The sequence below is a fragment of the Panthera leo genome, chromosome C1 (assembly GCF_018350215.1).
Source record: "Panthera leo isolate Ple1 chromosome C1, P.leo_Ple1_pat1.1, whole genome shotgun sequence".
NCBI classification, from domain to species: Eukaryota; Metazoa; Chordata; class Mammalia; order Carnivora; family Felidae; genus Panthera; species Panthera leo.
Window position 1 is genome coordinate 79,029,421 of NC_056686.1, and position 16,256 is coordinate 79,045,676.

A 16,256-nucleotide genomic window follows, 5' to 3' on the forward strand; every position below is an offset into this window, starting at 1 on the left:
TACCATTTTATATTCCCAGCTTCTCCACAAGCTGCCAAATCTTAGTATTATCATTCTTTTTAAATTGTAACCATTCTAGACAGTGTGTATTATCTCACTGTGGTTTAAATTTATATTTCCCTAATGACTAATGCTTTGAACATCTTTGTAGTTATTTGTCATTTGAAGATCTGCTCAGGTGTAGCGTCTTTTCAAATCTTGTTTGTCGTCTTAATGAATTCTAAGAGTACTTTATACAGTCTAGATATAAATCCTTAATTGGATAAATGTTTAGCAAATATCTTCTTATAGTCTGTGGCTTGCCTTTTTACTCGCTTAATGGTATCTTCTGAAGAGCAAAATTTAGAATTTTGATTCATCAGCATTTTTTGGTGTGGTTCAGGCTTTTTGGGTCCTAAAATAGCTTTGCTAATCCAAGGCCACAGTGAATTTTCCCTATGTCATCTTATAGGAGCTTTATACTTTAGCTCTTAATTTGGGTCTATGATCCATTTTGGATTAATTAATGTATATGGTATGCAGTAAAGATGATTCATTTTTTCTTTTGCATATCATATCCAATAGTTCCAGCACCATTTGTTGAAAGACTAAATCCAATGAATTTCATTGGCACCTTTCTCAAAAATATATTGACAGCCATATGTGTGGATCTGTTTCTTGACTCTCTCCCTCTGTTTCATAAGAGAAGATCTGCTCTACTTAAAGCCAAGAATATTCAGTCAACTCTATTAGTGAAGTAGAGACCAACAGCCAAAGAGTCAGACAGGCTGTGGTTCTCATCTTTGATTACTTATGGCTTAATCTGCTCTGTCCTTAAATATATCTCTACCATCTAGATTTATAGGATCTTTGTGGTTAAGAATAGAAGCCTTCTTTGTCCATCCTTCCATGTGAAGCCAGAATATCTTTGACAGATAACATCCTGGAGGCCAGATGACGACTTCCATTCATTCAGTTAACATGCTTTGAGTCCCTGCCTTGGGCTGGGTATTTGTTAGTTGAGCAGATCTCTGCTCCTACTGGGTTCATAGTTACTTCCAGCAATGGGAACTTGCTATGTAAACCTGTAGCAGGATTAACTGAGAAATACCATTAGATACCTTTAAAGTGATTTGCTATAGAGCAGCTTAAAGTGCTTTTCTCAAAACCCATTCTAATATATTGGCTTAGGCAACATCTAGGGTAGTATAGTTATTACCCTTGTATAAATAGGCACTCTAATATCTGGTGAATTGAATTATGTGCTTTTATTTTTTGAATCCTACACTGCCAACTGTGGAGAACTTTCTGAGGAAAAACTTGAAACAGGTATGTAGTTCTTAAACCTACAGCAGATACAGTATAAATTGTTTAGACCCAAATTCTGGTTCTGAAGCAACAATTTTGCTTTATGGTGAAATAAATAGGCCTCTCCTGCCCTTTATAATTTTTTCTTAACTTTGTGGATATAACTTTGGGCCCTTGAGGAATTTCAGAAATACAGTGAAGAAGAGAAAATAGTCATTCCTGATAACCACCTTGAGTAAAGCCTTCTTTCTCGTACTTGCTTCCTAAATGGTCTTTTTGCCTACAAGCCTTCAGCCCTCCAGCCTCCCACACACAGATGCAAAATTTAAAATAAATCTGACCATGTCATGACACTCTCCCATGTTTAAAACCCTTAACAGACTCTTTCTCAGCTGCAGTCCTACAGGGAAGGCCTTCCCACCTCCATCCACCTCCTTCAGTCTAAGTGGTCATTACTTAAGGCACACTTTACATGAATCCAGACCTAAGTACTGGTGGTTTATATTTCTCTCCACGCTGTCTCTGCAGTGCCTTTACCTGTGTTGGACCCTCTGATGCTAAAAGCAGGGGAGCTCACCTCCCAGTGTGACTGGGAAGAAACAGGAATGAAGATAAATGAAGTCACACAGAAGTCTAACTCCCCATATTGGCCCATCACATCTTCAAATAGCTCTGATCAGGAGTTCTAATGGTAGGTAGGCTGACCAATTCCTTGTTGACCCTTTCTCTCAGCTTATTCTATGCCACTGACACAAACACATAAAAAAGGATAAACAGGACTCTCAAGTCACTTAGAGATTAAGAGAAAGTAAGGATTCATCGTAAGAAATGGAATTTCATGCCTTAATCTTTCCTATTTGGTCTTTTCCTGAGACCATCCATGCTTTTTCAAAGTTCCTTCATTCTAATCACTCTGCAGAGTAGAGAGTGGCCTATAGAACATGGCTCTTACCTTCCAAGATCCTCTCGGCGTTCATCCGGTAGCTGTCTGCAGCCTCTGCCATGAGACGGGCTGTTGCCAAGTGGTTCAGCATAATCTCACAGCTTTCGTCATTTTTTTCCCACATGTCAGTTCCTTCAAAAGTGACCTCCTGGCGCTCCATTAAGGTCACAAGAGGCATCAATAGTGGGACTGATATTTTGTTGGGGGGAACACACGTAGACTCTGAAAAACAGGGTAAAGTTTTCTATGTTGTATTCTTTTTTCCAAGTTAAGCAAAGACAGTTCCAATTCAAGATGGTGACGTAGGAGGAGCCTGTGCTTACCTCCCCCCAGTGGACACACCCAACTCTGCAGGTAAATATGGAAATTCCTCTGGAAAAAAACTAAAAACTGAGCAACTCCTACATATCAGGTGAACAAAACGTGGTCCACATTGAAGCAGGTAGGAGAGGTCAGGACCCAGTCTTGTCATAAACCCCAACCCTGGCACAGCAACCCACAATTGGGAGAGAACTCAAAACTTGCAGCCTCCCTGCGTTTAAGACCTGCACCAAAGAGACAAGCCCCCAAAACATCTAGCTTTGAAAATCAACCCTGCATACATCCGCAAGACCCACAAGTCTGAGACAATCTGAGAAAGAGCTCTTAAAGGGCTTGTGTGCTCAGACTCACCTGCCCCACGGCTCACCATGGAGTTAGCCAATTAAGAGGGGCTCATTTGCTAATCTTGAAGAGTTGGTCGGAGGAGCAGGCATTAATTTAGCACACAGCCAGGGATCCACTGGCTGGCAGGCACCATCTTCACGTTCTTCCTCTGCCTTGTTCTAGCCGGCAGGTGCCATCATTTTTTCTTGCTTCCTGTGGGCACCATCTATATGCTCTCCCTCTGCCAAATTCCAGAGTGCCAGTATCTCCAGAGGGGAGATTTTACATACATCTGGTGTCTCCATTTTTGTGGCTGTTCCTCATGATACATCCCTGACCACTTGGCTCTGAAGGCCAGAGGGACTTGTGATTCTGTGTCTCACAACTGTAACAACCGGAGAGACAGGCACCCCTAAGGCACAGCACAGACAGCCGACTGAGACACATCCCCAGTCTTTCTGGGAAAGAAGCCTATTTGCTTGTCCTGGAGCTTTGGCCCGAGGGGTGGGCTTCATGTTTGGCACACAATTGGGGCCTACAGAGATGCCCCCAGATAATGTAGGGTTGTGGACACTATCTTTGCACTCTCCTTCTGCCTTGCTATAGCTTCCTGATACCTCTCAGAAGGGAGCTAGCTAATACATTTCTCTGAAGCCCTTTTTTTGCAACTGTCACCCAGGAGACACCTCCAGATTACCTGGCTCTGGTGGACAGTGGGGCTTATGCTTGCATTCCCACAGGATTATGTATATTTGCATAATTTAAAAAACTGATGCCTGAGGGTCTGGCTTCCAACTGACCGAATCTAGGTGCTGAGACCCTCCACTTTGGGACACTGACAGGTCTTGACATATCCGCAACTACTGGGAGCCATGAAATATAGAAAAAAGACTGCTTGGACAAACACAAAGGTTAGACAACCAAGAACTAGGTCCGGGTTGAATGATAAGGTTCATCTCCTACATGAGGCCACTTCTTCAAGCCTGAGAGAGGTGGCTGTTTGAAGAAACAGGAATATGTTCCAAATGAAAGAACAAAACACAGAAGAAACCTTAATGAAATGGTGATAAGTAATTTACCTGATAAAGAGTTCAAAATAGTGGTCATAAAGATGCTCACTGGATTTGGGTCAAGAATAAACACAGTGAGGACGTCAAGAGATAGAAAATATAAGTACCAAACAGAAGTCACAGAGCTGAAGAAAACTGAAAATTACATGAGAGGGTTTCAACAGAATAGATGGAGCAGAAGGAAGCAGTAGTGAACTCAAAGACAAGACAATGGAACTCATACAATCAGAGCAGCAAACAGAAAAAAAAAAAAAAGAAAAACGTGAATATAGTCTTCTTGATGACATTCCATAACTCCCTTAAACTAACATTTGCATTATAGGAGTCCTAGAAAAAAAGAGAAAGGGGCAGAAAACTTACTTGATGAAATAATGGCTGAAAACTTCCCTAACTTGGAGAAGGAAATAGACATCCAGATCTAGGAAAGCCCAGAGAGTTACAAATAAGACCCACCCAATTAAATTGTCAAAAGTTAATGAAAAGGAAAAAATCTAAAAAGCAGTAAGAGAAAAACGTGTAATGTACAAGGGAACTACCATAAGAGTCTATCAGCAGACTTTTCAGCAGAAACTTTAGAAGCCAGAAGGGACTCACACAATATATTCAAAGTGCTAAAAGAAAAAAAAACTTCCAACCCAAGTATAATCTATCTGGCAAAGCTATCATTCAGAATTGAAAGGGAAAGAAAGAGATTTCTAGACAAAAGATAAAGGGGTTCATCACTACTAAACTGGCTGTACAAGAAATGTTAAAGGGACTTCTGTAAGCTGAAAAGAAAGGGTGTTAATTATTAACAAAACATATAGAAGTACAAATCTCACTGATAAAAGTAAATAGTAAAGATGGATTAGGGGCGCCTGGGTGGCGCAGTCGGTTAAGCGTCCGACTTCAGCCAGGTCACGATCTCGCGGTCCGTGAGTTCGAGCCCCGCGTCAGGCTCTGGGCTGATGGCTCGGAGCCTGGAGCCTGTTTCCGATTCTGTGTCTCCCTCTCTCTCTGCCCCTCCCCCGTTCATGCTATGTCTCTCTCTGTCCCAAAAATAAATAAAAAGTTGAAAAAAAAAATTTAAAAAAAAAAGATGGATTAATCACTAATAAAGCTAGTATGAAGGTTAAAAGACAGAAGTGGTAAAAAGATGTATAATATGAAAACAAAACGTGTGGGAGGTAAAAATGTAGAGATTTAGAATGCATTCAAACTTAAGTTGGTATCAACTTCAACAGTAGACTGTTATAAATTGTTAAACGTAAGCCTCAAGGTAACCAGGAAGCATAAACCTACAGTAGACACACAAAAGATAAGGAGAAAGGAATCCATGCATATCACTAAAGAAAATCATCAAGTCACTAATGAGGTGAACAAGAAAGGGGCAGAGAGGAATGATAAAACAGAAAATAATGAAAGCAAGTAATGAATGAAAACAATGAAAAATGGTAAAAAGTATACCAATCAATAATTAAATGTAAATGGACTAAATTTTCAAGACATACAGTGACTGAATGGATAAAAAAAAAAAAAAAAAGACCCATCCTTATGCTTCCTACAAAAGACTCACTTCAGATATAGGTACACATACAGACTGAAAGTTGAAGAGATGGAAAAAGATAATCATGCAAGTGGAAACCAAAACAAAGCTTGAGGAGCTATACTTATACCAAATAGGCATTAAAATGAAGACTGTAATAACAAACAAAAAAGAGCATTACATAATGGTAAAGAGATCAATCTGATAAGAGGATATAACATTTGAAAATATTTATGTACCCAACATAGAAGCACCTAAATGTATAAAGCAAATATTAACAGACCTAAAGGAAAAAACAGACAACACCACAATAGAAGACTTTAATACCCCACTTACTGGACAGATATCCAGATAGAAAATCAGTAAGGAAATAACTACCTTAACAACACATTAGATCTGATGGACTTAACAGATATATACAGAGTATTCCATCCAAAAGCAACAGAATACGTATTCTTAAGTGCACATGGAACATTCTCCAGGGTAGATCATATGGCAAGTCACAATACAAGTCTTAAGAAGACTGTAATCCTATCAAGCATCTTTTCTGACCACAGTGGTATGAAACCAGAAATTAATTACATGAAGAAAGGTATAAAATTACAAATATGTGGACGTTGAACAACATGCTATTAAACATCCAGTGGGTCAAAAGGGAACTAAAAGAATACCATGAAAATCGAGAAACAACATACCAAAATCTATGGGATGCAGCAAAAACAGTTCTAAGAGAATTCATACTCATCAATCCCTATCTCAAGAAATAAAAAAAAAAAAATCTCAAACATATTTTACACCTCAAGAAACTAGAAAAAGAACAAAGCTGAAAGTTAATAGAAGGAAGGAAACAAAGATTAGAACAGAATGAAATAGAGACTACAATGACAATAGAAAGTATCAATGAACCTAAGAGCTGGTTCTTTGAAAAGAAAATTGACAAACCTTTAGCTAAAGACTCACCAAGGAGATGACACAAAATCAGAAATGAAAGAGAAGTTTCAACGGAAACTACAGATAAACAAAGGATCATAAGAGACTACAATGAACAATTATACACCAACAAATTGGACAACCTAGAAGAAATTAATATGTCCCTAACAATATACAACCTACTAAGGTTGAATCATGAAGAAATAGAAAATCTAAACAAACTTATTACCAGTAAGGGATTGAATTAATAATCAAAAATCTCCCTACAAACAAAAATCCAGGACCAGATGGCTTCACTGGTAATTCTACCAAACATAAATGAATACCAATCCTTCTCAAACTCTTCTGAAAAATAGAAGAGGAGGGAATACTTCCAAACTCATTTTATGAGGCCAGCATTACCTTGATACCAAAACCAGACAGAGGCTCTACAAGAAAAGGAAATTACAGGCAATATCCCTGATGAACAAGGATGCAAAAATCCTCAACAAAATACTGACAAGCTGAATTCAACAATACATTAAAAAAGATCATATACTATGATCAAGTAGGATTTATTCCAGGGATGCAAGTATGGGCCAACATATACACACCGATCAATATGACACACCACATTAATAAAATGAAGGATAAAAATCAGATGATCAACTCAATAGATGCAGAAAAAGCATTTGACAAAATTCAACATCCATTTATGATTAAAAACACTCCCAACAAAGTAGGTATAGAAGAAACATACCTCTACATAATAAAGATCATATATGACAAACCTACAGCTAAATCATACTCAATGGTGAAAAGCTGAAAACTTTTTTTCCTAAGATCAGAAGCAAGACAAGGATACCTACTCTCAGCACTTTTATTCAACATAGTATTAGATGTCTTAGACTGAGCAACTGGGCAAGAAAAAAAATAAAAGGCATTCCAACTGGAAAGGAAGAAGTAAAACTGTCACTATTTGCAGATGACATATTATATATGGAAACCATTAAAAACTCCATCAAAAACTGTTAGAACTAATACAGGAATTCAGTAAAGTTGCACGATACAAAATTAATATACAAAAGTCTGTTGCATGTCCATACACCAGCAATGAACTATCAGGAAGAGAAATGAAGAAAACAATCCCACGTACAGTTAAATGAAAAAGAATATGTGGGAATAAATTTAACTAAGGAGCTGAAAGACCTGTATACTGAAAACTATATGACACTGATAGAAGAACTGAAGAAAACACAAAAAAATGGAAAGATACTCTGTGTTCATGGTGTCCATACTATCTAAAGCAATCTAAGATTCAGTGCAATCCTTACAAAATTCCACTGGCATTTTTCACAGAAATACAGCAAACAATCCTAAATATGGGGAAACCACTGAAGACCCCAAATAGCCAAAGAAGTTTTAAGAAAGAACAAAGATGGAGGCATCATACTTCCTGGTTTCAAACTATATTCCAAAGCTATAGTAATCAAAACAATATTTTATTAGTATAAAAACAGACACCTACATCAACGGAACAGAATAGAGAGCCCAGAAATAAACCCATATATTTATGGCCACTTAATTTATGACAAAGGAGTCAAGAATGTTCAATGGGAAAGGACAGTTTCTTCAATAAATGGTAGTGAGAAAACTGAAGAGCCCCATGTAACAATGAAAATCAGACACTGTCTTACACCATACACAAATATCAACTCAAAATGGATTAAAGACTTGAAGGTAAGACCTGAAACCATAGAACTCCTGGAAGATAACATAGGCAGAAGCTTCCTGACATTAGTTTGGCAATGATTTTTTTTCTGATAGCAAAAGCAAAAATAAACAAGTGGGACTATATCAAACTAAAAAGTTTCTCCACAACAAAGAAAATCATCAACAAAATGAAAAGGCAAACTACTGAATGGGAGAAGATATTTGGAAATCATATTTGATAAGGGGTTAATATTCAAAATATATAAAGAATTTATACAAGTCAACAGCAAAACAGAAAGAAAAAAAAAACACCAATGAAAAAGGCAGAGGATCTAAATAGACATTTTTCCAGAGGAGATACAGATAGTCAACAGGTATATGGAAAGGTGATCATCAGGGAAATGCAAATCAAAACCACAATGAGATGTCACCTCACACTTGTTAGAATGGGTATATCAAAAAGACAAATAACAAATATTGGAAAGGATGTGGAGAAAAGAGAATCCTTGTGCACTGTTGGCAGGCATGTAAATTAATACAGCCACTATAGAAAACAGTATGGAGAGTCCTCAAAAAATTAAAAATGGAACTACCATATTATCCAGCAGTTCCACTTCTGGGTATTTATCTGAAGAAAACAAAAACATATTGAAAAAAATATCTGCACCCCATGTTCACTACATTATTTACAATAGCCAAGATACGGAAACAACCAAAGTGTCCACTGATGCGATGAATGGATAACGTGGGTATACTTACATACATATTTATAAACACACACACACACACACACACACACACACACACACACACACACTGGAATATTATTCAACCATAGAAATAAGAAATGAGGGATGCCTGGGTGGCTCAGTCAGTTGAGCGTCCAACTCTTGGTTTTGTCTCAGGTCATGATTTCACGGTTTGTGGGTTTGAGCCCTGTGTCAGAATCTGTGCTGACAGTGAGAGGCCTGCTTGGGATTCTCTCTCTCCCTGTCTCTTTGCCCTTCCCCTGCTCATGCACTCTCTTTCTTTCTCTTTCTGTCTTAAACTTAAAAAAAAAAAAAATAAATGAAATCCTGCCATTTGGGACAACATGAATGAATGGACCTTGAGGGCATTTTGCTAAGTGAAATATGTCACAGAAAAAGATCAATACTGTAGCTATATATGTATATCTTACATATGTAATATATGTGTCAATACTATGATCTCACTTATATGTGGAATCTAAAAAAACGAAACCCAAAACCCCAAAAAGTTCCTGAGCTTATGGATATAGAGAACAGATCGATGGTTGCTTGAGCCTGGGGGTTATGGGTGGGCAAAATGGGTGGACAGGGTCAAAAGATACAAATTCCCAGGTGCAGAATAAAAAAGTAATAGGGAGGTAACGTACAGCACAGTGACTACAGTTAACACTGCACTGCACATTTGAAAGGAGCCAAGAGAGTGGATCTTGAGAGTTCTCCTCACAGGAAAGAAAAATTTCATAACTGTGTATGATGTAGGTATTGATTGGATTGTGATCGTTTTGCAATATACACAAATACTCACTACATCGTACACCTACAACTAATATAATGCTACATACATTACACCTCAATTAAGAAAGGTAAGCACAGAATGAGATGACTGGTAGCCCATGTCCTGTTTTGGCAACTGCAGTTCTTCTAGAAGTGATGCTGTCATCTGATAAAAAGCCTTGGTGATCCATCAACAATCCTACAGATAACTCGGGTATCATGATATGTCCGGCTCAAGGCTTTGATCAAACCAGAGCAGACGTGACCTAATGGTCTCACAGACACACGCCTGCTTGTGCTGACTCTGCACTCACCTCTGCCTTCATGCAGGATTTTGCTGAAAGGCTTCAGCTGTTTCTCATAGAGGATGGCGGTCTGGGTGTATTGGTGCCGGAGGGCAGTCCATGTTTTTTCTAATCTTGTGATCTGGAAGAAAGAAAGGTGTGATCATTTTGGAAAAGGCTCTCTTTAAAATAAAGTCAAAGCAGTTGAGAGCATCGTATAGAGAAAGGCTAACCCCCATCCCACCCTGTTCTGTATTGCTCTGATGGCCCATCCAGAGGCAGCTCAGTTTCTTCTGTGTGTGCACGAGCCTTTACACACACACATATACACAACTTTTTTATATAAAATGCATCGCATACATTACACATTTTTTTCCATAGAAGTAGTACAAAACAAGCACAGACAGCCTTATTTTGTTAAACTTCTTCATGAAGTTCCACTTTATGGATAAAGTTTAGTCTCCCAGAGAGTTTTAGAAATTTTTTTCCATTATGAAAGTACCTTGTGAAGATTTTGCAAATGTGTCTATGTGTGAAAATATCTGGGGGATAAATTTCCAGAAGTGTAATTACTGGGTCAAAGAATACATGCATGGTAAATGTTGATGGGAATTGCCAACTGTCCAGAGGTTATATTGATGAAAGCATGGACGAACAGAACATACAGCATTTTAATTTACTCATAATGTTTGAGACACAGAGAACACTGCCCAACCATATGATGCCACTACTCCTTTATCGTTTGTTTTAGAACAGTCAAGGCCAACACCTGCCACTGACTCTGACTGCTCTGAGACAAACCACCCCCACTCATACCATAAAACCAGCAAGCCTAAGCATCTGAGGTTTTTTACGTGAAATAAGAAAGAGGAACGGCACTAATACTTGGGGGACAAGGGCCAGCTCTGTGTTGGGTATTTGAGGAATTTCAATTAATCCTCACAATGCCCCGCGAGGCAGTATTTTGGCCTCGTTTTACAGATCAGAAACCAGAAGAGAATAGTTAACTTGCTCCAGGTTTTATAGCTGGTAGGAGATTCATTCCCTTGGCCTCTAAGAGCTGCATTTTCCCAGAGGACGGTGCGAAGCTACCAGCACCCACAGGTCTGCTGGGACAGAAAAGACACTACTTGTCTTCCTCTGGCCACCCCCTTCTCAATGTGCCTTCTCTCCCCTCCTGTGAAGTATCTGCCTTTCTGAAAGCAGCCCTGGTCTCTTGTCTGGGCCCATCTGCTGGATGCTCTTTCTTGATACTAGAAGCTACAAAGAGAAGGCACATTGAGCCTATAGTATAGGGACAGGTTTGGATGATGATACACAGGAGGGATGTGATTCTCCTCTTGGCTTTCCCTGGGTCTGCCACTTCCCTCCCCCAGCAGTGCCCTAGCTCATTGCAGGGTCCGGAATATCCTGGAGGACCAATGCCAGCAGGAAGAGTCTGATGCTGCTGGAGGCTAGGGAGCCACCTGCAAAGGCATATTAGGTGCTCGGGGAGAAGTCCCTAATTGCTGAGTGTGATGTCATGGAGGGCAAGCACATGATCCCTCAAACATCCTCTTCGCTGCTCTCAGAGAAAGCTCTGAGCTGGAGGGTGACAGACACTCAGCTTACTCTGTCTGTTGCCTCAGCCTTCCAAAATTACAGGCAGTTTTGGCTAAGAAGAAATAAATATGATACAAATTAGAAACAACGTGAGTGAAAAATTATAACCCCTATTATAGGAGTCAGTATATCATGAAAATACATCTAGATTTGCTTATTCTAAATATGGAGCCTATGAAATTCCAGTATGTCTAAAGAGTTTTCAAACTGTTAGAATATTGTAATAGGAACTGACTCCCCCCCAAATTTCCTTGTGACGGCATTAAGTTGTTCAGCTTGTTTTTAGGGTGACCTTGCTTTAATTCATGGCTAGACCTTGCTCAAATGTGCTCTGACTTGCAGGACATGTGACTGTAGCTGTCTCCCCTAGTGGCAGTGGTGGATTTTCAGCTGTGGTTATGAAACAGCCAAGCTAAATGACCCACCCCGTGGTTTTGGTGTTACTGGTCACAGACTGGGTTTATATAGGACTAGAGGAGCCTGAGGGCGAGATTTTAAACGCCTAGGGCTTGCTCGGCAGGACAGAAACGGGAAAGCGGGAATCTGGGCAATCAAGATAACAGAACAACTTTCCTCTGTCAGGTCTGTTCGATTTTAAATACAGACTTTCAGGTTCAACACATCCTAAAAACAGCCCATCAAAGCATATAAACTGCAAATGCACACTTTCAGAAACTCTAATTAGGAGGTTATCTGGCAGATGAGCTAGAAATCTGAATTTTTTAACGGAAGTCTCTTTTAGCTGACCTAAGGAACATACTTTGAGACAAGCCACTCTGGGGATTCTCAGATAGAAGCTCCCCAAATGCCTGATGACCCAGATGAGAGCAGTCTCTATTATACAACACACATTAGCCAGACAGATCATCCTCATTGGTTCTTAAGGAACACCGATGGCTCCTGAGGATGACTCTTCTTACTGCATGCCAGAGAGAAAGTGTGGGCAGTCAACAATCATCCACTGTTTTTAAAAACAGAACCGAAACACTTAGGACACTGCTTTGGGTTGTCCCCTAGTCCAAGCTGCTTTCAGTATGATTCAGTTTACCTTCTGAGATGGACGAAAATAGTCTGTGATTTGCTAAGCATGGGCTTGCAGACCACTTTGCAGAACAATGAGTGCACACAGGCCTGCAGGGCACACGAAGCAAGTGGAACCTCACCTGTGGCATTTCCAGGGCTTTCATGATGGCCGAGAAAGAATAGAGGTCCCCCATGGAGTCTTTCAGTTCCACCGCCACCTGGATGATCCTATTGAGGGTGGCTGCTCGGTCCTCCAAAGAGCCCGTGCAGCCCAGAATGTCCACTGCGATGCCGATGGCCATCGTGTTGTGTCTGGGAGGGAGGACATCAGTGGTCAGGCCCAGGGGCGACAGGACGAGGAGGAAAGGAATGCAACCCAGCAAGAAAAGGGACTAGCTTTGTTGCCTTTTGCTGCCTTCGCTCTGTGCTGGCAGCTCAGATAATTTGGTTGCTGATTTCAACAGCGAGACCACTCCCACAGGCTGCCTGCGGCAGGGCCTGGGCTAGGCCTCAGAGAGTGCACTATCAAGAGTCAGGGCAGGACAGGGCCATGTGCAGCTCTGGATCTGGGGGCATGAAGAGGACCCTGCTGGGGTGAAGCTGCTAAAAAGTACACGTGGCTCCCGGTACCTTCTGCCATGAGAGGTCCAGGGAGACACCCGGTCCCTCAACACACTGGGGACTCCCATTCTCAGGGGAGCTCTGGCCACCTCCACTGTACCCCTGAACTGGGGAATGGAAGGAACAGGAAACGAGAGAATATGCTTGACCCAAGAAGATGATATGGGTCTTGGAACATAAAAAGGGATGAGGAAGTAAGAATGGAGAGTCTGTGTGTCTGGTCAAGAGGCCAGAAAGTGAATGGCGATGTGGACAAAGACTGAATAGCCGACCAGCAGGAATTTCCCTGTAAAGTCAGACCCTAATAAAACAGAAATCGTGTATCTGCCAACAATCCTCCCTTTTCTCATCCTGTACTACCAGGGTCAAGCTCACAGACCCAGAACAGGAAGCACAGTGATGACAACGGGACTAATATGAATGGGGTCACAGAGAAGTCTCTGCCGATGGCAGCAGCACAGACCGCAGTCCTTTCCTTCTCTCCCTACATCAGCTGACTGCTTTGGGCCAGAAAGGCCTCCAATAACTTTCTTCCAGGCTGTGGTACAAGTGCTGGAGGTGAAGCCCCATCCATAGTTTTGGTTACTAAAATACAACATGCCTTTGAAAGTCTGGGGCCACCTTGTTCTGAAAGTTCACAGCTAAGGATGTCACTCCACAGCCACGCTTCTCTCTGGCCACATGTGTTGGTCTCTCTCTCACTGCTCTAGGCCAAGGGTGGCATGATTCATCAAGTGGCTAGCATTACTACTTTCTCTAATGGTTATGAAATATGCAATGAGCTCTCCTATCTCTGAGTGTGTGTGTGTGTGTGTGTGTGTGTGTGTGTGTGTATGGCGCTTGCTTGCAGTGTGACCATAGGCTGCTCCCTGACTGTCCACTCCTCAATCTCTTCACTGTAAAAATGTGAGCAAGTCTTGTTGTGAGAAACAGATGGCGTGGGGGTGTAAAAATCATTAAAGTGCCATGGGGCACCTGGGTGGCTCAGTTGGTTAAGCATCCAACTCGATCTTGGCTCAGGTCATGATCTCACGGTTCATGGGTTCAAGCCCCATATCAGGCTCTGTGCTGTTAGTGCAGGGCCTGCTTGGGATTCTCTCTCTCTCCCTCTCTCTGCCCCTTCCCTGCTCTCTCAAACATTTAAACAGTAGTTGGTAACACAATTGTCTCTGTGTGCCCATCTTTCTCTGTATCTTGGTCCATTTTGTCTGTCTCTACCTCTCTACCTTTTTCTTTCTTTCTTCTTCCTGATGTCTTAATGGATCCTAACAAAATTTTTATTTTTTTATTTTTATATATTTTTAATTTTTATATTTTTATTGAATTTATTCAAGTTTTTTTTTAAATGGTTTTTACTTATTTTTGAGAGAGAGAGAGAGAGACATAGCGCAAGTGGGAGGGGCAGAGAGAGAGAGACACACACACACACACACACACACACACACACACACACACAGAATCCAAAGCAGGCTCCAGGCTCTGAGCTGTCAGCATGGAGCCTGCTATGGGGCTTACATTCACGTACCATGAGATCATGACCTGAGTCGATGTCGGACGCTCAACTGACCGAGCCACCCAGGCAGCCCCGTCAAGAGTTTTCTCATTTGTAAAGTGTTAAGGTTGAGCTGAGGATTTCAGATGTTTCTTTCAACTAACAGTAACTAATTTTCCATGTTGCCTTCAATTGATTCTTTCATTCACTGTTTTTTCCTATGTTTTAAATGGCCCTTAATAAAAGATAGGTTCTCTACATCTTTAAAACCCGGCATCATATTAATTAATTCTATCCATTCATTCAACCAACATGTGCCTAAAACCTCCTGCATATACCGCTGTAGGAAGAACAATTCAGCATGGCAGATCTGAGGCAAGAAGAGGCACTAAATGTTATACCAAGGACATCTCCACTCAGTAGGCCTGGAATGGGTGAGGTGGTAAATTAAAAATCAAGGGTGGTTTGTATTTGATTCTAAAACACAAGATGATGATGTCATTTAACCTTCTGAAATGGCTATAACCTTGGCCTTTATTTAGTAAACACACTGTAAGGAAGAAAACCGCTCCCCAGACTCTAGCAGGCAGATCCCCCAGGTCAGCCCTGGGCAGGAAGTAAGCCAGGCAGAGAGGCTCCAGGCAAGGAGCGATCAGGAGAAAGGGGAAACAGATGGAGACAGGAGTGGAATTCAGAAAAGAACCTGGAGAAGCCCCCAGCCTGCTGACCTCAGCCTGGGCCCAGAGCGCACGTCCAGCATACCTAACAACACCGATAAAGTAAGGTCTGGAACCCTGGGATATTTCAGCTGAGATGCATCACATGGCAAACAGCTGTCTCCGTTGAAACAGTGACCACTGGCCCAGCAACAACAGAGGACAAGCTAGTGGAACTGAGAAGCAGGCCCCTGGGACACTAGGGAGGGGAGAAGATGCCTGGAGAGAGAGGCTAGAATCTAAGAAAGCCTGTAAGGAGAAGTAGGAAAATTCAGAAGTCAGGCCTGCCATTCTCCAAAGGCATTAAACAACAAGGATGCCTGAACAAAGCCAAGGACCATTTCCTAACCTGCTGCCTCCCAGAAGCCTTTCGTTCAGCATTCTGGATGTCTCCTATCCATGGCTGTGAAGCCAAAGCAACAGTGGCAGGGGGGTCCTTTTATCAGCTCTCTAGCCAGGTAACCTTGAGAGCAGCTGTATGGATTCCCGAGGCTACCTGAAATGCAAGGTTCACTTTTCAGGAGCTGACATCCTAGGAATGCGATGTCCACCAGCCACACAGGGCTATTTACACGTTAAAAAGTAAATAGTAAAATACGATACTGTGTCTCCCAGTCACTACATTTCAGGCTCTCAATAGCCCCATGTGGTTAGTGGCTACTGTAATGAGATAAAAACATTTCAGCTGCCACAGAAAGATGTCATGGGGATGGTGGCCCTCGGGCCTTGCAGCCTCTGAAGCATCACTGGCCGCCCTCTTCTCATGGAAAGCTGGGGTCTCAGTTGTCCATCACAACCCATGTGTGTGTCATGACAACTAGGAAACTGGCTGGACAAACAGGATGCTTAAGATAACAAGACAGTCTTGCCGAAATCAGTGGTCTTTGCTTGTGTGTCAACAAG

General features: G+C 41.3%; 1 protein-coding gene across 3 annotated transcripts in view; it reads right to left on the bottom strand.

Moving 5' to 3' along the window:
* The window catches only part of BCAR3 (BCAR3 adaptor protein, NSP family member), a 242,236-nt gene that overhangs the window by 1,443 nt on the left and 224,537 nt on the right, over positions 1-16,256 (bottom strand). For all 3 annotated transcript variants that reach the window (XM_042952897.1, XM_042952896.1, XM_042952898.1), the window contains 3 exons: positions 12,665-12,836; positions 9,930-10,041; positions 2,240-2,452 (listed from right to left, as the gene is read on the bottom strand). In XM_042952897.1, the coding sequence (XP_042808831.1) occupies positions 2,240-2,452; positions 9,930-10,041; positions 12,665-12,836 (497 nt within the window). The remainder of the gene's footprint in view (positions 1-2,239; positions 2,453-9,929; positions 10,042-12,664; positions 12,837-16,256) is intronic.